Below are 25,373 nucleotides of genomic sequence, written 5' to 3'. Positions count from 1 at the left end.
TCCCTAATTTTTTGACTATCGACTGCTTCTACTTTAGTCGATAGTTTGCAACAGTAATCATAACTGTACTAATTTGTAAATCAAGACTTTTCACTTTCTTATACTTATTTGTCTTTAAGCGCTAAAGGTGCAGTGTTCTTAAGCTCCATTATCTTGAGATGTTGTTAACAAATAAATATATTCAATTGATGTGAACACAATTCAATAAGGGGAATCGAAAACGGAAATAAATACCGAAGCTTAAATTACAGTAGTATACCCTCGAATTCTTTTTTTAAAATATCTAGATATTTTCAATAAAATCTTACTGATGCGTATTTGCGGTGAATAAAAAATATAATGCTAAAGAGATTGAAACAGTCTGATTCACAAATGCCAGTCTCCCTTTTTATTTTTATTCCTATTTTCGTATTCATTCTTGGAAATTGCGACCATTTGCTGTCGTGTATTAGGATTTCATTTTATCGCTCAAAGCGATATGGATAGATATTTTTTCCGTTTTTTTTTCACGCCTATCTGTATAAAATGTTTACGTTAACACACATGGTAAATGTTTTTTTCAATATTGTATGTAAAGTTGATAAATAATACCAACATTATCAATCAATAAAACAATTCGGCATGTTTTAGTTTTATAATAGTGGAATCACTAAATGAATATTAATAAACGCACCCTAATAACAACTGGAACTAACTTTAATTTGTATATTTTAGAAGATTTATCGAAATCTATTTGGTTCCTGCATGTATTGTGATAAGCGATATCTGTTGGTTGGTTATTGGTTTATAAAATAAGTTAAACAATCTCACCTTACCATTAAATCTGATAAGCTGACGATGTTGATGACGTTCATCTATATAAAAACAGTTTTCGACTTATTATTATTATTCAATATATATATATATATATATATATATATATATATATATATATATATATATACATATCTATATATATATATATATATATATATATATGTATATATATATGTATATATATATATATATATAGATAGATAGATAGATAGATAGATAACAATCATCAAAAAAATTGCTGCTGAACCCCATAAATACAAATTTAAGTTGATACTGCTCTGTCATATCCCATTTATCGGTTTTTGCTTCAACGATTTGAAAATAGCGATTTTGATGTCAATGATGGACAGAGGCCTTTAGGATCATAAAACTTCAAAGACAATGAATTACAAGAGTTATTAGGCCGAAACGCCAGCTCAAACCCTCAAAGAACTTTCAGATATCTTAGCAGTTGATAAATAAACTTGTAGCAACCTGAAGGCATGTCGAATTTTACATTTTACATTGACGACCTACAAAATACCCAGAAATATTGTGCCAGGTGTAGAACACGTGCGGAGTGCTAGCAGCGCCGTCCAGACTAGCAGCTGTAAAGGAAAAATAGACCTAAACTCAAATTCAACGCTTTGAAATAATTGTGAAGAGTACACTGTTGAAGCTCAAATTGAAGGTTCTGCTACACCCAGTGTACTTATCAGGCATACCATCTTCTGATTTTCCCTTGTTCAGATCGATACAGCTTTGTCGGTTGGCACACGGCTTCGAAATACTGAAGAAGCAGAAAAGTAGATCGATGATTGATAATGTAAAAACAAGTTAAACAACTTTTTCTAATATTTCTAGCAACATGTTGATACCGGGTTGAAAGAACAGGATTGGTTTCGTATCGATAAAATTTCGCCACTTTTACTGCACAATGGGAAGGTCATTAAATTTACAAGCCTTTAGTTAGAGACTTATGTCTAGATTAATCCAGTTAGTGCAAATTATTCTCTTAAACATACTATTGGTCTATAAATTAGTTTAAAAATGTTTTAGTTTGAAGCTTTATAGTGAAAAATTCGTCCAATGTATTTTATTCAAAGTATTATCCATCGATTGCCTATTCATTTTCCAATCTTTCAGTCAATTTACGGATTCCATCTTGAGAAAGCTATGTATTTTGAGGCGACCTGTTTTTGATATTCGCGAATCGACCCATTTTTAGGTACCTTAATAAGAAGTGAAACGCTGTTGAGATAAGTAATAACTACGATAGAGATAAGAAGCAAGGTCTGAAGAAAAAGGCAGTTCTCATTTTAGTGTTTCTAAGTATATTTTCACCGATTTTGCAACGTATGGGTGAGCATTGTCATGCCGAAAAATAACATTTTCTTTTTGATCTTATACCAGCCGTTTTTTATACAGTGCTTGGCTCAGACGCATCAACTCTAGTCATTAGCGATTCCTATTGATGGTTTCATCGAATAACAAATTCAAATCATCATCTTCAATTTTTTTAGCTGCATAAAGCTGTCTTTATCTTCGGTGTCAAATTCAGCACTTTTAAGACGTCGATACCAGTATTCACATGTCATACAAATGTTGTACTTCCCGCAAATACGATTGACTCGATAAAAACTCAGACATTTTAACACACTGAAAGGAATTTTTGCTAGCACTTCGACGAAATGACACCTACTGAAAAGTGCAGCCCGTAATTGAGACGTCAACACCATCCATTGTAAATGCTTTAAAATTAATTTATAGGCCTGATATGTAAAAATGAAAACACACATTTCCTAGTGAAATCTAATATGGAATCTGTTGATTCAAAACCATGCCAACAAAAAGGTATTTGGCTCATAAAAATATTTTAGAGACAAAATCAATTTAATCGGTATATAATATTAACTTACTTATAAAAACATTGATGGTTCCAGTTGCTTAAATAACTTTAAATACTATCTAAATGACACTTGTAGACTTTAATTATTTTAGTTAATTAATATATAATAAAATTTCAGTTTTCAAAACATGTGCAACAATTAAAAACATTAAATATTTCTTTAAAGTCATATAGAAAATACAAAAAACTTAATTTTAGCTTAAAATATTAAGAAATATTTTACTTACCACCACCGTATACACTTTCACTGGATTAGTCAATGTTAGCAAGCGATCAAGAATATTTCTAACGCTTAAGATTTATTTTTAACTTCCATATAAACCTTCTAAATAATTTTGTGCATCTCTTTTATAAATACAATGCAGGCTTGTGTTTAGTTCGTTATTTGGTTCATGGCCATTTACTTCAATATAAACATTGAAATGCTGTATATATTTGTATGCTGTGTATAAATTTGTATTATAACGGTAAGGTTTGTTATTATTATAAACAACAAAAATAGCATAAAATATCTTGTTATTGAAAATTACGATAATACTAACTAAAAATTGTTTTTACTTGCCTGTAAAACAGGTAGATGTGAATATAAAATGGAGCAACTGGAACAGCAGCAACTTCCAACTCATTTCTGTCGCTGAAAACTGAACATCCTTAAACTTGAAACAACGAGCCACTTAAACGAAAACATCTGTGTAAGATTGAAGTTTATTGGAGTAGTGCCTTAATTATTTTAGTTGCGCACTAGACGTATTAATGTATTACGAGGTTTTCTTTAAAAGTATTACTATATTTAAGGTAAAACTTAAATTTCTTTTATATGTGTTAATTATTTATATATATTTAATATTTAACTAATTGAAAATAATATATAAATTTTAAAATCGGACATATATATTACTATTTTATTTATTAATATTAATTTATAGTTCAAAACATAAAAAGTATATCGGCGATCAAGCGATAATTTATATTAATAGAAACTTACTGTGCGTATGCTTATTATGCTAATCAAATGAATGTTTATTAAATAGTACAAATGGAATAACTAAATAATTGAATAGCAACACCAAACTACAAACATATCACAGGGTAGCAAAATTTTAAAAAAGCACGGTAATCAATTTGTAGTTTTCTTGGTGCCCTTGTAATGTCTTAATGTGTAATTATTGGTACAAACGTTTACGTACAATTTTAGTAAAAAGTCAAATAGGCTAGATGACTAGTTTTGATAAACCACTTTATGACAATTAACACAAAGTATTTACTTTACCCGGAATAAAAGTTATTTCTGCGCTAAAAATCTATTTGTAAAAAAAAATCACGTTTAAAATAACTAAATTTTAAATTCTGGATAAAACGCTCCAAATCTGGGGTAACGTATTTGTTTTGGTCGCACTGGACGGTTTGTATGGGTACATGAATTATTTATACATTATTTTAATAACGTTGTGTTATAATTAGATATTGTGTCGTGTATCGATGGTCCCAGGGCCCCTAATGTAATTAGATATCGCTAAAAAACCCAAACAATTTGTGTACTTTCGTTCCAAGGTAGGAAAATATTGCAAGGTGGGAACCAGCCAGTATAGTTTGAATATGGGTAAATTATTCAGAGCAATAATATCATTTTAATGTGAGTACTTACTAATTTAAGTGCCTTCATGTCCAAAGTATAGTCAACATAATATTGAGGTATAGCCTTCATTTGTTTTGTTTATTGTGTACATGAGTACGGAATAATTTTGTTCTTTTTTTACTTGCAAGTAATATACAAAATTATATCCAACATTATGTGACAGGTTTAGTCGAGCATAAAGTATACATGAAGAGTCAGGATATGATTCTACAAATTTCGAACGCTAACTAGAGAGAAGAAAACGGGCTTCTAACTGAACTCACTGAGCATTCATTGTTGTCCACTACTGGCCATATGTTGTCAAAATATAAATAAAATATTAATTTAATGCAAACCTTCAAGTATCAATTAAATCTCATCGAGTTTAGATTATGAAGGACCAATATCAAAAATTAAATGTCTTGTAAATCAAATGTAGAAAAATGTGATTTCATAAACTATTTACAGTTTGGTATATATGTTATGGTAAACAGAAATTTGAAACATTTTGAACAATACTTACATACGTACAATGTATGAACCAAATGATCTCACTGAAGTCAATTAAAGTAAAAGTACTAAGCAGATCTCTAGTTGAAGAATTTACTGCCTGCATTTATTAATTTTCTTGCCAAGTGTTAGACTGATAGTGTATTTTTACTTAATGTTCTTCAATATTCTAACACATTTCATGGTCAGTGTGTCTGGAATACTTACTCTTATATCAATTCTATAAATGTTCTAGTATTCTATTTAAAATACTATTTCAGGTCAATCACTCTCGACGAATCGATTCTTCAAATTTAGGTTTTTTACCTTGATAAATCCCAGTTAATTTATTTTCATTTATCTCTTCTTTCCGTTGCACAAAACCATTTTTTTAACTGTGAAATACAAGATAAATAATGCAAATAAAATTGAAGCGCGCTAAAAAGTTCAAATGTTGGATTGCTGAAATGACCGGTTAGGAAACGGTAAGTCACACCAATGTTTCCCAGCGCTTCTGATAGGTGTTGCTCTTAAAATGGCGAATTTTGAAAGTTTGTGTTTATATTTCTGGTAAAATTTTAGTAATCTCATTGTAAAAATTAAAATTTGAAAATATCTAATTTGAAATAAATGTATTTTTAATAATTTTGTCTATAGTACATTATTATTATAAATCACTATTTTTGTGATCCTTTGTTACAGTGATCTATCATCTATCGCTTTAATAATATATTGGCATATACACGGTATAGACTGGCTTTATACACAGTATTTATTACAATGTTAAGTCACCAACTGCTTATAAAACAGCTGCTACTCTTCGTAAAATGTCTAAATAGCTTCTAATGGAATGTTATCCTATTTTTATCCCAAAACATCTGCCAATTGCTTCATTAATATTGGAAATGGAAATCTAGTTCTTACTACCTCCTTCAAATCTACATAAATGTAGTTCAATTATATTGATGTCAGCCCATATCATAACCTAGCCTCTTCTCTGCTTGACTGTAAGGAGTAGGTAGTTCGGTTCGTAAGCCTCTTTTGGGATCTCCATATTATAATCCAGGACATTTGTAGGAAATAATATAAATAATCATTCATCATCTCCCATTATTCTTCCAATCTTCAAGTATCACGATTTAAGACGGTTGCACCACTTTTTTCGAAACTTAACGTTGGCTTCCATTATAACGGGTTTTGCAATCCCAGCCCTTCTATGAATGTTAGCTTCTAAGCTGTCACTACCGTGAATGCAGTCGCTCATGAAACGTTAAACAACATCTGAGAGATCACACCTTTTATCAATCGCTCGCTTTGATATAACCTACAATACTTTCTATGTATATTGAGCAATACCTATGCGCAACATTGTTTATATGGGAGCAGTGTTACAAACATGCAACAATATGGTATATATGTCATGATTTTTATATTGTTTTATATATCCCCTGTATAGTAATATACCAGTAAATTGTACGAGGGTTGTTTCTGACCTTGGCAGCGTAGCATTCTCAGATGCCATCTTACTAATGAATATAAACTGGCATTGCGAAACATAACCTTCCTAAAAACATTTTCCGATATTAGCACGATTAGTATTATTTACAAAAATTTAAAATATTATCAAGAAAATAATGTATTAATGAACTTAATTCATTATACTATATATATTAACCGTCATTCTATAGCACTGTAAAAACTAGTATAATTAATTCAGCCCTAACTCACACTCAGACAAATTCGAGACGAATTTCGTGCAACTCGTTCAAAATTACTTTAGAGGAAACATGGATATGTACGTGATGTTAAGATCGTTATGTGACATGCGAAGAGAGATCGAGGCATCCTTGGGTATTAATACGAGTGTTTAACCCTTTGTTAGATTGTAACTCTGTTGAACACAGAAAATCTTCAGTTAACTCTGATACTAATTGCTCAATCTGCCCTATTGGCAACAAGTATTTCTTACGTCTATATTATATATACATGGCATGTAGAAAATCACTTCATTAAGAAATCTTCTGTATAAAATGTTATTTTAATTAATTAGTCTTATTCTAAAGTCTACATATGTCCAGTAATCAGATCAGGTGGTGTTAGCCGTTTTAGTCTACGTACTTCACTATCACTATCACGTCGCATATTTAGCTGATTAGCGAATACATTGGGATGCACTGACACTCTTTCGAAGTACTTCACACAAACACGTTGAATTACACTCATTATAGGTTCTAGAGGAATATCGCGTAGTATCACTTTATTTGAAATATAGTACGGAGCATCAACAATGGCACGCAACACCTTATTTTGGAACCGTTGAATGATGGATATATTAGATTTGCTAGCGGTACCCCATAGTTGGATTTCATATGCCCAAATGGGCTTGAGTATTTTGCGCCCGATGAGCCAATACATTTGATATAATTTTAGTCCCAGTTGTTTCCGTTTAGAGAGTATGTGCTTCCTCCAGGTTAGGCGTCGATCCAAGTGCATACCAAGATATTTAAACATGCTCTGCTTGGGGGAGTTGACGATGATTGATATTCACTGGTGGACATGTTCTTCTACGCAGGGTAAACGTTACATGCGTGGATTTTGTTTCATTGGCTTTAATGCGCCATGTCTTCAACCATAATTGTATTTGCTCCAGGTGGGTTTGTAGGTTTATTGATGCTGTGACTGGATCTTCATGGGATGCTCAGATTGCTATATCGTCTGCATTATATGCAATTATATGTTGCCACAGTAGTTAATTTTGTGGTGGGTAGATCAGCCGTATACAGAAGATACAGAAGATACACTACCTTACGCAACTCCTAAATATATGGGATTTAATTATTTAAAGACTTTATTGAAAAACAAATTATAATGATGGATAGTATAAAGATGTCGAGACTGAAGATCGTGAAGATTGATTCATTGGAGATGAAGTGAATATTCTATGAATTTTTAAATTGCTTTATATCTTATTCCCAACAAATATTGAATATATATTGAAGAATATTGGATATCAGATTGTTAGGAAATATCACTAATAATTAAACTTGTGTACCATTTTCTAATGTTTTTGTTGTAAAACAAAATAAATATAAGCGTAGTGAGTAAAATTGGAGTATTATTTATACCTACATATTTTGTGAGCAATAAAGAGTACAATACACTATTGGTATTGTAATGATTAATGAAATTACGTAATTGTTTAAATATCGATAACAAATATAAAAGCAAGTTATCATAAAATATTAATAAACAAGGAATATTAATCATGTTAATTGAAATGATATTTTAATTAGTGGAATAATTACTTTTAAGTTTACAATCATTTTTATAAATAACACTTAATCAAGTAAAAGGCAATTATAGAAAGATTTAGAAAACAAAATTTATATACTGAAATGTATATTCGGAGAACGATTTGCATTGACGACGATATATTATTAGAATTTTAAATGTGTTTTGTATATTTTAAATGATATTTAATGTATTATCTCATTAATATTTAATAATGTTTTAGCAAATGCAGTCGATATCAAATTAAGGAACTTGTGTAACAGGTCCAATGAATTGCTCCCCAAAGTAACGTTTTCTGAAAATGTAATTATATTTTAATAAAAAAAAATCGTTTTGAAAGTGCTCGGTGGATAGTTACAGTTTAGTTGATTTAGGAGAAGTAATTTCAGTTAAGAAGATTGGAATTTATATTGGTATTCACTGCTTTTGATTATGATTTTCTTGTAAATACTGCCACAATATAAGTTGAAGAATTGGCGAAAGAGCACTTTTGAGAGATTTTTTTTCTCAACAACGACCATAACATGAAAAACAATTGATTTATTGAATTAAAATATTTGGATTATGACTAAAATAAAATATTACCGTTATTAGATTAATATAAAAGTACCAATTTATTTCTAAACTCTATCCATGTACTGGATACATCGATTTGAAAACCGGCAAATAAAATGATAAATAATGACATATATATCAAAAATGATATAACTGTGTACCGAAATTACGGTTAGAATTTCGAATCATATTTTAATTGCGATCAAGTAAACATTTACCAAGAATGGAGTTGACATAAGAGTAACTGTTTAGGGTAAATCATACATTGTAAATATATTTCACATTTGTTATTATTTAGTAAAATATTTAGCGCCCGGGAACTTTCTTTGCTTTTATTATTAACCATTCCAAAGGGAAGACATAGAACGTTGAAGTGTATCAAATGCGCCACGAGCTACCTCACGTGCTAATCTCACTGATGAATAGTGGGAGGCACAAAATGATAATGATCGTATTGGTAGGTCAAATCTATTCGAGAGTTACTGAAAGTGAAGTGGATATGCCTAGAATGTAACAAGTTCACATTAAAGACAATAACAGCCAGCAAAACACAATAAAATTGAGCGGTTCTCCAGACGCAATACTCCTGTGATCCAGGATGAATGCTGCTAATTTCACTAAGATCTAGGAACAGATTAGGGTGCCTATAAATCGGTTACATTTGGGAAAATGTATAGTCATAATATTGTCATCATACCTGATAAAACACATGGTGGCTATCGAGCAAATTACTACTGTTTTTGACAGAGAAAAATTTGCAAAGTACATGTAGGTGATAGAAAGTTCAACAAGTAATCAAGTATACATATATTTACATAAAATTAACAAATATTTCAACAGTGTTAATTATATTTTAGTTAGAAAAAGAGTTATGATTTTAATCTACCTTGACTGGAGTTTAACATTGTCTTGATGGCAAATATCTGCGGATGATAATTATTTTGTTTTAGTCCAATCTATAAGCCAGTAACTACATTTCTAACTTTAGTAGAAACGTCCTCGTCGCCCTCACTGTCCATATCTTCCTACTTGTTATTATTCGCCTGATTATCTTCGTTCCATAAACTAACACCAGGAATACAAGAAATGTTAGTAATTTTCATCTATTTTTCTTTGAATAGTTATTTTTATTCTGATTGTGCCGATAGTTACGAAATTTTTAAACTCTTTTGTATCGTTCATTTAACAGTTTGGTACATCCTTTAAGTATTTCGCCGGTAATTCGGACATGCTTTTTTCGTTGTTTTCTAGGCGATTCTCCATTTTAAGCGTCTTTATATTTTTTAAAGAATTTCTGTAGGTTCTTTGAAACGTGTGTGCTTTCCAATGCCTAATTTTCCATTTAAACTGTTGAATAACAATCAAAAGTACCTAAACTATTACACGACTGAACTAGTGTGTGTCGGAATTTCATCGCAATTTGTAGAATTCCCAAAATTGTAAAATGCTGTAGAATTGAAAAATCAGAAATTCCCTTAATAAATTGGCAACTAACATATATAATTTTAATATTTTTATATTCTTTGATATAAAAAGTAAATGACAGAGTAGCTTATTAATTTTTAATTTTTTATTTAAATAAAATAATTTTAAAATATTTTTTACGAAATGTAAAAAATTAATATCCATCAAGATTAGTTTTGGATTGTAAAGTTTAATAAAAAAAAGTATTTGATTAGATAAAAAATATTTATATGTGTGCTTACGAGAGTGACATCAATTAAAAAAAAGTACTAACAATTTTTACACATTATTTATTTTAAATAGTTCAAGTGAGCACTATAAATTCAACAAGAAACCTTTCAGATAACTGATAATATGTGTAAAAATAAGCCGAGGTCTGGAAGCCGGACTGCCCGCATTACAGAAATTGTGTTCGTCACAGCACGTGATGCACGAGTGTAATTTGGTTCGTTCCCCTATAACTATGCAACCAGACTCGCATGTTTCCGAACAGTTCCTTTGTAAGAGCCATAACTTAGGTTTGCCAGTGATTTCTTCGGTACTAGTTGACATTGAGATTCTCCTAACCTAAAAGTTTTGTACGTAGATAGCCACTTATGAAGCATTCAAATACAAAATTACCTGGCATTTCTTTTGTTCCTTGTGACATTTATAATGAAGATGGCTGTGATTTCCTGCTAAATCCAGACATTTTTCGCCATCGACCATGGAATCGCAGCGATAACACCAGAGATCGTGTTGTTTCTCGCTTGCTGCTTTTGTGCGATGTTGGGTCTCAATACAATCTGAAAATAAACAATATATACTTCAAAGGTTAAACAAATTGCAAGGACTAAAATATATTACAAATTCCAATTAATAAAAGTTGATTTAAAAAAAGGTATCTAAAAAAAGGTAAAATAAAATAAAGTAATATTAGTAACTAGTCGTTAGTAACTATGTCCATATAATGTTAAAGCTCGTTTGCGTAAATTGTAAGGAAATGAAAGAATTCGGGGTTTCAATTAAGTTTTATAATACTTGTTGGTATACTAGTACAATGTTATTTTACTAACTGTGCAGATGTATAGGTCTAAAATCCAGTTTATTAATTTTAACACAGCCATTCAGAAAAATCATTCAAATATTAACCACATGATGCTCTTAAATTCAATAAAAATATCCGATATCTCTGTCAATTATATGGACCGATTTTCAAAATTGTTTTTTTATTCGAAAGAGTGCACTTCCGATGTGGTTCGATTGGAACCAAATCAGGAACAGTGGTGGGAGGAGGGAAAATCGAAGGAAACCTCAAATTTCAAAGGCAGGTACTATGTTTTCACATATTTTTTATCTAAAATGATCAGATATTTGTGTATAATGTTATTGCTGAACTGACGTGACAGATAGTAAGTCTCACGGCTTTGATGATCTTCAAGTCTAGGATTTCAGTAAATGTTATGAAATATAACACAATTTCCTTCGTTCGAATCAAGTTTGCAATTAAGTTATATAATAATTCATACAATAAAACCTGGTTTGGGGCTCACCAAATACGTAGTATGAACTTCGATAAATCGATATCGATAAATCGATAAATGATAACTAAATACAATGGTTAATATTGAAGTCCAATTAAAAAAAGTGTTTCTTTTCTTGTTTGCGTTTATCTTTCCAGTTTCAGTTTCAGTTGCTCTTTTTTTAAGTTAGCAAATTAATCAGCTTCCTTACTTATTAATCATTTCTATAAATTTCAAACTTGTTAATGATTATGTAAGTTTGTTTTGAATTTAATTTCGATGTTTATCGATATAAAGTCTTCATTTCTTTACACATAAACTACTACAAACATGCGATTAAATTAAAAAAGAAAAATTAGTTAATACCAATTTATCAAATTCATTGCATTACAAAAGCAGGGCATTCAAAGAATGTAAGACTAAACATGATATATACTAAACAGTATCGACAAATGACAGAAAGTAATATAAACTGAACTCTCTTATACTGCCAGTACTATATTACCGTTTAAATGTTTGTTGATAGCATACTCATAATAATGAAACTCGTATGTACTCGTATGTATTTTATCACTAATTTACATTAAACCTAAATTGCTTAAATACATTTTGAACTCTTAAAGGTTGTTTCTGCATCTTCAGTATTAATTTATATTAAGGTATTTTTTTAATAATTGACAGCAATATAAATAACAAACGTCAATGTACGCATCCAATTTTATGAGAAAGCAAATACGTAAACAAATTTAATGATACATTTTTGTTATTACGCCGTATCTCCAGTATCACATAATAATATATAACAATTATTTTACGTTACTGTTATAGTTTTAGTTTGCAAATTTTTGTAAATATTTTCATTATAATCAATACATGATATGTAAACGATATAATATGTTATGTCAAAAAGTTAAAAACTGGTAAGTAAAACACAACATGTTTGTTATTTATCCGCAATTATTTCGACGAATAATTCAATGGGATCTATATAGAGGGCATAGTTGAGACACAACATCTTGTGTCATCTTAGCAATATTACTTTGGTTTAACAATATGACGTGTATGTATTGCTCACTTTACATGCAAATATTGTATTTCTGTCAGAACGATCGTTCCAGGTGAAGATTAAAGATATTCTCTCTAACCGGAAAACCATCGATGCAGGAGTTCCGCAAGGTTCCCCCCTGACACTCGCTTTGTTTAATTAGCAGTAGAGAGTAGCACAACACATCCAAGGCAAACTCCAAAAACAACTCGATGAGACGGTCCAGTGGTTACATTTCTGGAACTTGCAAGTCAACACACAGAAAACCCAGTCCATCTTCTTCCACAAGAATCATTTTGCACAGAGCATTTCACGTCTCAAAATCGAGAACGCCGAAATTCCATGGTCAAAGACCACCTATGTCAGTCTTGTTTTCGATCGCAAGTTTAGGCGGAACTCCCAGATTCAAAAGTACCTTCAGAAAGATCAAGGTATTGTCAATCTATAGTTCTTGCGCATCAACTGGGCCAGCAGGCTTCCTCTCTCAATAAAATCTCTCCTCTACAAAATTCTGGTTCGATCGGTCATTCTATAGAGCTCCAGTGTCTTTCCGAACTTATTCGGCTCTTCGTGGCCTAATTCTATAGGATTCAACACTGCCCCGTCGTGCTCTAACTCCAAATTGTCTCGACCTTCTCCGACGAGCGATTAACCCATGTACCGCGAGCTGTATGGTGTGATAACAACGCCATATCCTTACTAACACTAAAAAGTGTCAGTTAGGGTCATATGATTAGCTGATAGAGTGGGGTTTAGTGGACAGTCTCCACATAACCTAACTCGCTTATTCCTGCGGGCTTCCCCGACCAGGTATCCGTAACAGGATTTCCATTCGCGGTTTCGAGTCAAAAAAAAATAGTAGGTTATATTTCAGTATACTATACGCTTCGAGACCAGCAAATATTAAAAAAAGATAGTAATAACAAAAAACTGTCGCAGCAAAAACGGTAACAGAACTCAACACTCACTGGAGGAATACATTTTCGATAAGAACAGTACGGTGAGAGCTTATCAAAACTAACATTCATGGAAGCTGCGACTAGAACGATTTTAAAATCTAGACACTTGATGGTTGTTCCAACCAAAAGATGAGTCCATGATCTGGATTGCCTACTTCCTATAATCAAGCATGGGGAGATTACGTTATTATTTGGGCGGCGATAAGGGTGGTATATACTTGGTTCTCCCATTCACATGACTGACTAGATTACTGGAAATGAATATCTTCACACATTTAATGATAAAGTTGACTATGACTAGCATATTGCTGCCAAACCTTTCATATTCAAATATGATAAAGCACACACTCCCACAGCCAAGAGGTTCTGTTTTGAATTGTTGCGCATCGAAATTTGATCAAACTTCTTCCCTGGCTAGTACAATCGCCAGACCTTAACATAAGTGTACCATTATGAGGAATTTTAAAGCACAAAGTGAAGAAGAGATTCACCCCTTACATCATTGAAGCAGCCCCAGCCTTATTTAACCTCTTTATTTCAGATCTGCCAAGAAAAGAGCAGATTGACGTCGCGTTTTACGCTGACGACACTGCTTTCTTCACGGCCGCCAGGTTCGAAGTTACAATTCATAAACGTTTACAGAAGCAGCTCGATCATGCTGTCAAGTGGTTCAAATTCTGGAGGTTGCAAATCAATACCCTGAAAACCCAGGCCATCATTTTCCATAAGAAGCGTTACGCACTGCGCGTCTCGCAACTTAAGATCGACACCGCAATAATTCCATGGCTGGATAACGTCACGTACCTAGGTCTTCACTTCGATCGGCGTTCGGTTCGGAATTCCCAAATCCAGAGAGCGATTTAAAAAGGATTCAATCTCAGGAGAATATTAAACGCTCCATGGTTTGTCAGAAATAATGAAATTTATAGGGAAACTGACACTCCAGAAATCAAGCACTTCATATTTCAATCATTCCACAAACAACAACTCAGCTCAGGTTCTTCTGAAAACGCGCTTGTTCGCGAGCTGGTCGACATGCTGGGAGCTTAGCACCGCGTCACCGCCAAGCTCACCCCTTTTCCAGGCTGAAACGACCTCATCCGTCGCTACAGTCATAACTTTCGCCTCCATACAACAGTATCCAGTTGTGTGTTAACTCAGGTTAACAGGTATGCGTGATGCATTCCACCGCCTGGTTTTTAGGCCAGCACAAAAAAAATCATTGAAGCAATTAGCGAAGATATTGATACAAAATGGACAAATTTCGTTCGAAACTATTTAGATACTCTCTTTCAAAAATTGAGCCAATACCTTATTAATAAGTAAATGTCGTGCATATGCAGATGTTTTTGAAAGAGAGGTTATGTAAGAGGAAAAAGGCGACCTGGCTGTCAAGTTAATACGGTGGTTGTTCGATGTTCTTTTTTAACTTGTTGATCATACATTATTTTTATGATAGCCTTGTTGTGATTGTTTGTTGTTATGCAAAATAAAAAGGGTTTCTTTTCACTTCCTTAACGTAAATCTTGATATTATTCGCGATAAGAACGATATTATGTCTTCGAAAAATGTTTTCCTATACCTCGATGGTTTAGATTGCACTCTACAAATCATATGCCCATGCTTTTGATAAAATTAGTTAATTATAGACCTTAAAAATTATTGAAAACTTTTTTCCTGTACTCTATATTTCCTAGTTCAGAAAACCAAAGTGCAATAATGTATAAAAAGTAAATTCATTTTAATTTAAATTTCAACTATAACGATAAACGGATAATGAAGGAAATAATGGGAATATATAAGAATTTCTTAAAACACAAAATATGGAAAGACTTGCCACATCACTAAGGTATTATTATGTACAAAAAATTTTAAATTTGACTCTGCCAATTCCTCGTGGTATAAATTACTTTTTTATAGTCTTAAATCAGGTGAGTTTTTCGATAAAAAAGAATATTTGCCCTGAATTTTACTGTTCTGATTAAAGTAGAAAGATGTCTAGAGTCAAAATTACATGAAAGATCATTTTAGTCATTCAAAAATATCATTCAACAATACATTTTAACATTTCCAATAATATTCCAAACCATCAAACACATGGCTATGTTTGTTATAACAATAAACAATAAAAAATATTATGTTTTCATCAAGTGCTTTAGGTCAGTAGTGACAGTTTAGAAATACAATAAATTGACCTAATATGGCTTTATTAATAAACATTATCTAACACGATCTACTTAACTTTGTAACAAAACAAACAAAATATGTGTGATAGTCTTGATGAGCCTAATCATTGGTAACAAGTGATTTCATGCATATTGTGTATTTTGTTCGCATTCTTCTACATAGATTAGTATTTTGTCCATATATAGGGAATATTATAGGGAGTATTATATATTGCAATTTTGACATTCATTACTTTTGTTGGGCATTGTTGTAATGACTGAGCAAAAATCATAATATTATATTATTTTTGTATTGTCTGAGGGCTCGGCACTAACTTCAAACTGATTTTTATTTAGTTATTACAATAATTATTACGTACATATTTTATTTTAAAACGTTTTTTTTTGTGTTGAAAGTATAAGTTTGATTATTTTTTATTTTTTATAAGTTCCTTATTTATTTTTTGAAGTCCTATATTTATTTTTTCCTATTTTTCTTTGTAAAAATACTTTAATTTTCTCTTTCGAGTGTTATATATTTATTCAATAAATTATGCAGCTATTTTATTAAGTATTACGATGGATAGCCCAAGTAAAAGTACAATCCGTATGAGGAAAAACAGGAATAAAGAAACAATGATTGAAAATAATTAATGTTTCAAGTCCTGTGGCCCGCTCGCTACCTAGTTTAGGTGGTTTGACAAATGTTCCAACCAACCTAGAAAGAAAGTAGCTGCCCTTTTGGAAATAAAATCCACAAACTCCGCGTGTGGGCATAAGGTTCTAACTATTACACCATTGAAACAGTTTCCTACCATGCTTCTACTACATCTCATATGATATGGTTAGCGTTTAAAAAGCAAGCTGAAAATGGCTTTTACACTGTACTACTTACGATTTTTTGTTACATCAGTTCTTTAGCAATAACATTATATACAAATATCTGATTATTTTAGATAAAGAATATATGAAAAAATTGTAAGTGGCTGTAAAAATAGTTGAAGTTGTCCCTTAATATCGCCCCATTCCATCATCAGATCCATCAGAAAAAAAAAAAAAAAAAAAAAAAATATATATATATATATATATATATATATATATATATATATATATATATATATATATATATAGCCGAAAGTAACCGTTTTTGAAGTAACTGACTTCGAACGAAAAAGATATAGACTATATGAATACATTAACGAAGTAATAAAATGCAGCACTTAAATGAAACTAACTACATACTTTGCATAGATAGAATATATAAAACGAATATAGATAACATGAATTACTAATAGCTTATTTGCAAACATTTTATAACATTGATAAATAGTAAGGTGTTTAAAGATTAATGTTACAAGATCTGTGATTAGATGTCATTTTATTCTTTGAACTAATTTTCTATCAATTATTTTGATTATTTACTGTCTGAACCTATGGTTTGAAAGATCAATAATTAATTTAATGATAGTAAGCCGGCTAGGTCGGCGCAGTGGTAAAGGCGACACGACGGTCCAGCGTTGCCGACTTTTGCAATATTCGCGGGTTCGAATCCTGCTTTGGCATGGTCGTAAATTTATGTTTGTGATTGTAACCAGGTTGGGTAAGACCGGATGTCTTTTGGGATGATTTTTAAGTTGGTCACTCGCCAGTCCATAGGCTTAATGCCGAGGACCGTAGTTCAGAGCCCACGTTAAACTGTAGGTCCAGTCCAGATAAACACATATTTAAAAAATGATAGTACATACATTCCTTTAATATACATTTCTAATTTGTAAAAAACAAATTACTTAATTGTGGTCGTTATTATTTTAGTATGCATGCTAAAGTCAAATGTCAATTTCAAAACTGTTTTTAAAAAAGTTTTATTTATATATTCTGTCTTAACCTATGATCTTTCATTAAAAATACTGTGAAAACAAGATTTAGTAATATATATTTTTATCACCCTTTATTCTGGTATGAGAGAAACATGATTAACTTTTTAAAATGAGGTCGACTATCGATCACTGGGCGATCACTATTTAAATCAAATCGAGTCATCACATGGTTACTTATACCTCTCACCCGTTGAACTGTACCCGGTCATTATTTAGCTTCAGAAACATTGTCATAATAGTAAAGTCTACCCTGATGGTATAATACTAATAATGAAAATAATTCAATTTTAAAGAAATGTGTGAAGGGCTTATCAACATCACCATGGTCGTTAGTAAATATTTAGTTAGAACCAGTTGATTTCTTTTTTTCGTATACTAGTTTCCTAGTACTAATATATCGATTAAATTAACGTTAATTGATTACAAGAAAGAGAAATCAAAGTTATTACTATATTATTAAGAATCACATTTTTGGTTCCACCAGCAAGATATATAGATATAATTTCATATAATTAAACATTCGTTTTATTCACTATGATATGTAGCAAGAAATGTCGACTTTGAGTGTTATTATTTCAAGAATTTGATAAGAGATATGAACGACGATTAGTATTATTTAGATTGTGTTGGTAATTAATTCGTGGATCCGATTTACGCCCGGTTTGAACTTATTTAGCGACCGATCAAACTGGTACTGCAGTAATTAATTTTGAAGTTCATTGCCTGTATCGTGTTAAGATAAACAAGTTTGGAAGTCATCATTATTATTCAACAGTGGCATTTCTCGTGGTTAGAATTCAAGAACGATCCTTGGGGGACTTGTTTTTCTGTACACTAGCTATATTTATACTCTATTACCAGTCCAACTAATTCATACTACAAATATGGGTGCTTTATACAGTTTGTTTTTGGTAACGGTGCTTCTGGGCCTACTTTGTAGATATTTTATCAAGAAGTTCTCGTATTGGAAGAATCGAAATGTGCCCTACGTGAAACCAACTTCGATTTTTGGCAATCTCTATCCAGTACTGGCTTTGAAGAAAACCATCGGTCACTGGTTGCAAGAACAATATAACGAATGTAATTCTGATTATTTTGGAATATATGCGTTCACCCAACCAATGTTAGTAATAAAATCACCAACGGTAAGTTTTTATAAAATATTGATTATTTTAATATTTATAATATTTATACATGTTTACTGATATTTATATATTTTCTAGAATATTCTCTAGAAGTTTCTGTCTCAACTTTTAAATTACAATAAATTCGCGATGTATATAATTAAAATAAATAATAATTCTACAATTATAGTTAAAATAAGTGTAATAAAATTCCTTTTGTCATAAGAAAGTAGTTCAAAGGAATGTCGAACTGCCCAGGTTGAAACCATTTTTCAAATTATTTTCCTATTTCTTTTGAGATATCCATAATACAACTTAGATCGATCGTTTTAGTCAATGATCATTCATTAGTAATGATTGTTGTAACTTAAAAGTAAATATTATTCATATTCTCTCATATGGTTCTTAGAGTCTAATATTTTAAATCTAACTTTAATTTTCATTTGATGGTTTACCACATTTGGTGGAGCACTTATTGATGTGGTCCTTAATATGCTGCGAAGAACTTCGTTTTAGTAAGTTTTAATCTTGTTAATGTTAGATTTCTTTGAGCAACTCAATAATTGTACACCGTATGTTATCACTATGTTATTTAACATTATATTAGATAGCATTGTATTATTTATCATTGTATTATTTATTATTGTATTAATTATTATTGTATTATTTATCATTATAGTATTTATCATTGTTACATATAATTAATTATTCTTATTTCGAATTGTCCTCCAAATAATCACCATATATTTCTTCTTAAGCTATTTTTTTTTATTAATGCTGTGCTTTTTTCCTTTTAAAATACTTTTTTCACTTGATATTGGCATGGAGAATTGTATCTATGTATTCAGCTGTGTTCGCGTATGGAATTACTTCACAAGCAATAACCATTGGCGGATAATCTATTTGAAATTACAAATAATAGTAACTGATAATCTATTTATATCTCAAATCCATATTGTAGACTTTGTAGCATTCGATTTTGTTCGCCATTTCTTAGACTACCAGGTAGTGTTATTGGCAGTTGTTTATACATATATAGAGAGACATATATTATATATATATATATATATATATATATATATATATAGAGTAAATAAAATATTGATTCAAGAACTTTACCTTGTAGTGCACCGCGCAAACATTTTTCAAAATTGATTATTCGTCACCTTATTTTATTCCGAAATGACGATTGAAAATATTGTGTTTCAGAAACTAGTTAACTAGGCTAGGTACTTTGTTCAGCAATTTATATTGGAGATCCTCATATCAAACTTTATCATTTAGTCTCAAGCTTGGAATACATTCAGAAACATTTTTCTCTATTTTTTTTTATGCAAATTTTTTCTATTACTTTGTAACACAATGTACTTGATGAATTCTAAATTGTTTATTTCTAAACCCAACTTAGCGACTCGCAATTAGTTGCTTTTCTTTAATAGTTAATTTAAGGCATTGTAAGAACGACTTTTTGAAAAGTATAAATATTATTGATAGTAACGATTTTGGTTGATACGATAATTTGTCATTGGACGATTGACTAAGTACTTGGACATTTATAAAATACGACCCTGAAGGTTTTTTATTGCTGAAATTTTTCAGAGATTCATTGACGATTTCTGGTGAAGCTATTGGGTTTATAACTCTATTTTCATTTATATTTGAATTAGGTTAGGTATCATATCCGTCAACATAAAGAGATTTGAAAATATTTGCTAATTAACGGTTTGCTTTCATTTTCGCAATTGACCATAAAAATGTTTGACTGTTTGTTTGTTGACCCAATTTATTTAGTACACTTTCACCAGCTGTTATTTTGTGGTTATTTTCCCTTGTTTTAGATTTGGTTGCTTAATCCTCTATAATTTCTCTAAATAATAATGATATTGGGTATTTTTTTTGCCACTTTTGTTAAATAACCACAAAGAAATGATCTTCCATATCAGTTGCCCGCAAAGGGACATATTCTTTCATATAAGGATATAATCGCTCCCAAATACATTAATGAATCCGCAGCAGTGATCAAACTCAAGAGCTGTTGTTTGGGAAGTTGATTGACAAAAATGTTGACAAAAATAACACTATAATATTATAATAAATCGTATGTAACATATTATTTCATGTTTTGTTTATTCAATTTCACTTAAATAAATAAGGAAATTTTAACACTAGCTTTTTTTTACTAGATGATCAAGGATATAATAGTGAAAGACTTTTCATATTTTGATAACCGAACAGTCGTGATCAATCAAAATGACGAAATAATGGCTAATCTGCTCTTCACCAAAAGCAATCCATCGTGGAAGAGAATCCGCTCAAAGATGACGCCGGTGTTTTCGTCCGGCAAGCTGAAGCTTATGTTTCCGTTGGTGCTTGATGAGGCGCAGCACTTGGTCGATTTATTGAAGCAACATCATTGTTCCCACCCAACCGAAATGAAAGAAATCGCCTGTAAATACACAATTAACGTAATTGCTAAATGTGCATTTGCAGTGAATGCGAGAACTTTCGAAAATGAACATTCAGAATTTAGGTGCGTACCAAATTTTTGGTGGGTAAGACAGTAATTTTGGTTTTATATAGTGAAATGAAGTCCGTGCTAATAAAAGACTAATTAACGCTTTACTTGCGTCATTATGTATTAAGCATTAATATTTGCTATATCATAAAATATATAAGATTTGTAATTTAGTTTGGAATTAACGTATTATATTTTATAAATATCTAAGAGTGAGTTGGTTTCTGGATATATTTGGGTATCATCAAATAGTGTTAGGAACAACTAATAATCTCCTACAATGAAATGTTAATTCATCCAGATTTTTTCCAATTTTTATAAGTATGTTTTGCATTTTTGATTTTTACGTTGGTATTCTTTCAATTCGATTTCGTAGTTCACGATCCGTTGTCTATCTAGTAGCTGAAAAGTATGCGAGTGTTCATAAATAATTATAAATTATAATTAAGTAAATTTTATCTCTAACTACCTGAAATTACTTTATAAATGCTTGTTGGTTCTTATGCACTACTAATAGTGCTATAGCAAGTGCAAATGTTGGCTAAGTTATATCACCGCTATAGATTAGTTGGAGGATAAGATCGAATGTGGTATTTTGGAGCATCCTTAGATGTATTCGAGTATGCCTTTTATCTTGAAATATTCATGCTCTTCTGTGATTCGGGAGAATTTATTTTGATATATTGTGTTAATATCCCTATATATTACTATATTACTATACTGCCATATCTAGGAAAACCACACATATTTGTTTACTTTCCAAATAACAATCAATGATGTTCGTCATTCTATAGACTTGGTTAATTGCCTGTTTGAAACTGATTGCTACGGGTTAAGTTATTCTCTTTTACCAATGCTTCATTCTCCTCAGTATTATACTCTCAAACAATTTCAAACATAATTGCTAATAGAAAAATTGGTATGTAGGACTTAACATCAATCAATTGCTTATCAGACTTTGGTATCATAATAGCTTCCTCCACTTTCGAGTATTAAGCATCAAAATTTTTTACATCAAAGTATTTCTATAGAAAACTTAGAAACGTACTAAATAGTCATTATTATTCAGTTTATTTAAAATAGTATATATAAATTCAAATATATGCAGTAACTTTATACGCACAAACAAATTAAAAAATATTATTATTTTTGAATTTGATTCATATTTTATTAACATCACTATTAATCTTTTAATAGTTTATATCTAAACCTAAATATCTTCTCTGCCTATCGATAGTACTACATTTTATACATAGATTTATTTAAATTCTTATTAGTATACAACTGTAAGAGTAATTCTACACCAGTTTAAACAAGTGGTAGTCAGAACTGGCCCCTCCTGGTTTCTACAGCAGAGAGCGTATAACTACCATACGCTATCTTCCAAAATTCCAAATGAGTTGTCAGATAATATGATGCTGAACATTGTCATAAGTGAAATATTGTCAGTAACATTGTTCCCCATTGATGGTTTTGTTTGATTTTAGTATCTTTGTACATTATATTTTACGGATTTTCCTCATTATTATTTTCGGCGGTAATACCAGGTTAGAGGCTAAAAACGCATGGTTCTATTACAGGTCCCAAATCAAGTGCAGGTACGGTTTCCTCGATTATGTCTGTTATTTCAATACAAAAGTTTAATCACATCCATCCAGACCAAATTCACCTATGGTTCCCTAACGATAATTTATTTCGTCAGAGATAGTAGTCAGAATACGGCGAGAGGCTTTGGAAAATTGCGCGGAGCTGTGAACTAATGAGTTATACCATCAAGATCACAGAGACTCGCTAGACTTTCCGGGAACTTCTTGTGTATCTACCTGATATCATGTGACTATCATGCTTACTTCTGTTCTGAGAAATTCATTTCTAGTTTTGTTAGTGAAAAATTCGCCTCAATAGAGACTTGTGACAATCGATTCTCCTAATTTTTTGATCCTACATAGATTCAATTATAATTCTAAAATAGTAAGCCTTTCTGCAATATTTCTCTTTATAAAGTAATAATGGAGTAAAACTATGGGTTAATATTTTGATGATCAATGCTCATTGAAAAGGCACATTTAACGTAGTAAAATTAGTGGTACAAACGAGAACCACATTTGCCATGTTACAAGAGCAGCCAACCGTTGTAAAACAGAAAGAAATTGCACATACATCTAATACTGATAGTGACTGAAAAATACGTGTTATAACTATCTAAATAAACCATCTCTTGTAAAGCTCAAAATATCATCTATCAAATCGACATTTTTTTATTCACTCTGCCAATATAATTTTATATAAACGTGTAGGTTGTCTAATTGATTAATTATCAAAGATTATCAACATTCTCATATTATAGAACAAAGCATTTCATTCAAAGAATATATTTAATTTGTCAAATATTTTAGGGAACTGGGAAGGAAACTATTTGATCCAAGGTAATTTTAATTATGCGATAAAAGAATTCGATAACAGTATAAGACAAATATTTCAGATTAGAAAACAGGCTGCGATTTTTCGTTGCCCGATTCTTTCCCGGCTTGATGAAATTCTTCGACATATACCTGGTGAACCCGAAGATATCGCGAACCTTACAAGATATCGTTACCTGTGTGTTACATACCAGAAAAGAGAATACCAATGCTAAGGAAAAAGATCTGATTGATATACTAATAGATCTGAAAAAATCTGATAAATCCGAGGATAAATTCTGTAAGTTTTTACATATATTTGAGTTCATTTACTCCCTTGGTATCACTTTTTACCGAACCCTTTGCAGTTTTGTTGAAAATTAAAAACGAAAGAAATTTGAAATCGAATACAAACTTGTATTGTTGTATTATATAACAGACACATAATTATGTTTATTAACACTAATAATATCGCAAAAGTCATCAGGTCAAAAAAAGAGATATGGAGAATACTAATATAAAAAAAGAATCGTTATTTTGCGAAAAGAAATTCTAAAATTGAGTTTATGTATAAACATTATGTAAGTCACAAAAGCGAGGGTTTATTAATTTCTATCGCTCGCTGAGATATGACAAAATATTTTTCTTAATACAGAAAATTGCTTAACCGTAAAATTAACTTAACTAACAGATATGGGTTATAACAAATAATATATTACAAATATGTATAAACACTTAATTTATTTTGTTGTTTAAGTCCTTATGCGATTATTAATTTATGTTAATAATTTGGATTAAACAAATGGGTAGCTGATAATAATTTGTACTACTATGATTTAACAAACACCCAAACAACAAATAACTTAATTTGGAACGTAATACCAATTAATAGATATCTAATATTTAAAAATGTAATTAATTAAGGAAATGTATAACAGCAGAGATATACTAGTGATTTTATTAAGTATCAGTTGATAAGTAAAAGTCTAAAATCAATTTATATAACTGAAAGAAATAGCTCCCACATGTTCTGATGGTAAAAGTATCGAAAAAAATGTTGTAGCCAGTGAAATGTTATTTTAAAACAACTATGTTACGAAAATAACAAGAAAACAATATTTACATCGAATTGTAACAAAAAACGTATTGGGCTTTTATAATTGTAAAAGAAAGATCTATATAAAAAAATAAAAAAGGAACCCTTAAAATTCCTATTGTTAAGCTATAATGATATGCTATATGATATAAGCGATCATAGAAAGCTAATCGTTCTCCATTAAAAGACACAAGAAAATTACTTTTTAGACAAATATTGATAAAAAAAGATCAATTTTTAACTCAATATATGAGTGTATCATATAAAATCAAATGATATTTAATATTTAAAAATGTAATTAATTAAGAAAATATATAACAGCATAGATATACTAGTGATTTTATTAAGTATCAGTTGATAAGTAAAAGTTTAAAATCAATTTATATAACTGAAAGAAATAGCTCCCACATGTTCTGATGATAAAAGTATCGGAAAAAATGTTGTAGCCAGTGAAATGTTATTTTGAAACAACAATGTGACGAAAATAACAAGAAAGCAATATTTACATCGAATTGTAACAAAAAATGTATTGGGCCTTTATAATTGTAAAAGAAAGATCTATATAAAAAAATA

General features: G+C 30.7%; 3 protein-coding genes across 4 annotated transcripts in view; 1 reads left to right on the top strand and 2 right to left on the bottom strand.

Annotated features, from left to right (window-relative positions):
* LOC143190360 (A disintegrin and metalloproteinase with thrombospondin motifs 1) overlaps positions 1-3,419 on the bottom strand; it is a 56,688-nt gene extending 53,269 nt beyond the window's left edge. Inside the window, exon 1 of the mRNA XM_076394599.1 lies at positions 3,267-3,419. Within this exon, the coding sequence (XP_076250714.1) occupies positions 3,267-3,330 (64 nt within the window). The 5' untranslated portion in view covers positions 3,331-3,419. The remainder of the gene's footprint in view (positions 1-3,266) is intronic.
* LOC143190362 (cytochrome P450 6k1) overlaps positions 3,289-25,373 on the top strand; it is a 33,839-nt gene continuing 11,754 nt past the window's right edge. Inside the window, exons 1-4 of one of the 2 annotated variants that reach the window (XM_076394604.1) lie at positions 3,289-3,396; positions 20,974-21,320; positions 23,702-23,731; positions 23,788-24,005. In XM_076394604.1, the coding sequence (XP_076250719.1) occupies positions 20,974-21,320; positions 23,702-23,731; positions 23,788-24,005 (595 nt within the window). In that variant the 5' untranslated portion in view covers positions 3,289-3,396. Of the gene's footprint in view, positions 3,397-18,406; positions 18,812-20,973; positions 21,321-23,701; positions 23,732-23,787; positions 24,006-25,373 lie in introns of those variants that run through there. The other variant, XM_076394603.1, reaches the window with a different exon arrangement.
* Positions 10,393-25,373, bottom strand: part of LOC143190363 (uncharacterized) — a 108,345-nt gene continuing 93,364 nt past the window's right edge. Inside the window, exons 2-3 of the mRNA XM_076394606.1 lie at positions 10,740-10,903; positions 10,393-10,685 (exon numbers count right to left, since the gene is read on the bottom strand). Coding sequence (XP_076250721.1) covers positions 10,434-10,685; positions 10,740-10,903 — 416 coding nt within the window. The 3' untranslated portion in view covers positions 10,393-10,433. The remainder of the gene's footprint in view (positions 10,686-10,739; positions 10,904-25,373) is intronic.

This window comes from Rhynchophorus ferrugineus, unplaced genomic scaffold (genome assembly GCF_030347505.1).
Source record: "Rhynchophorus ferrugineus isolate W39M unplaced genomic scaffold, kcgeb_rfMv2 rfM2, whole genome shotgun sequence".
Lineage (NCBI taxonomy): Eukaryota > Metazoa > Arthropoda > Insecta > Coleoptera > Curculionidae > Rhynchophorus > Rhynchophorus ferrugineus.
The sequence above is the reverse complement of the archived record's forward strand: the minus strand, read 5'-3'. Positions and strand labels throughout refer to the sequence as shown.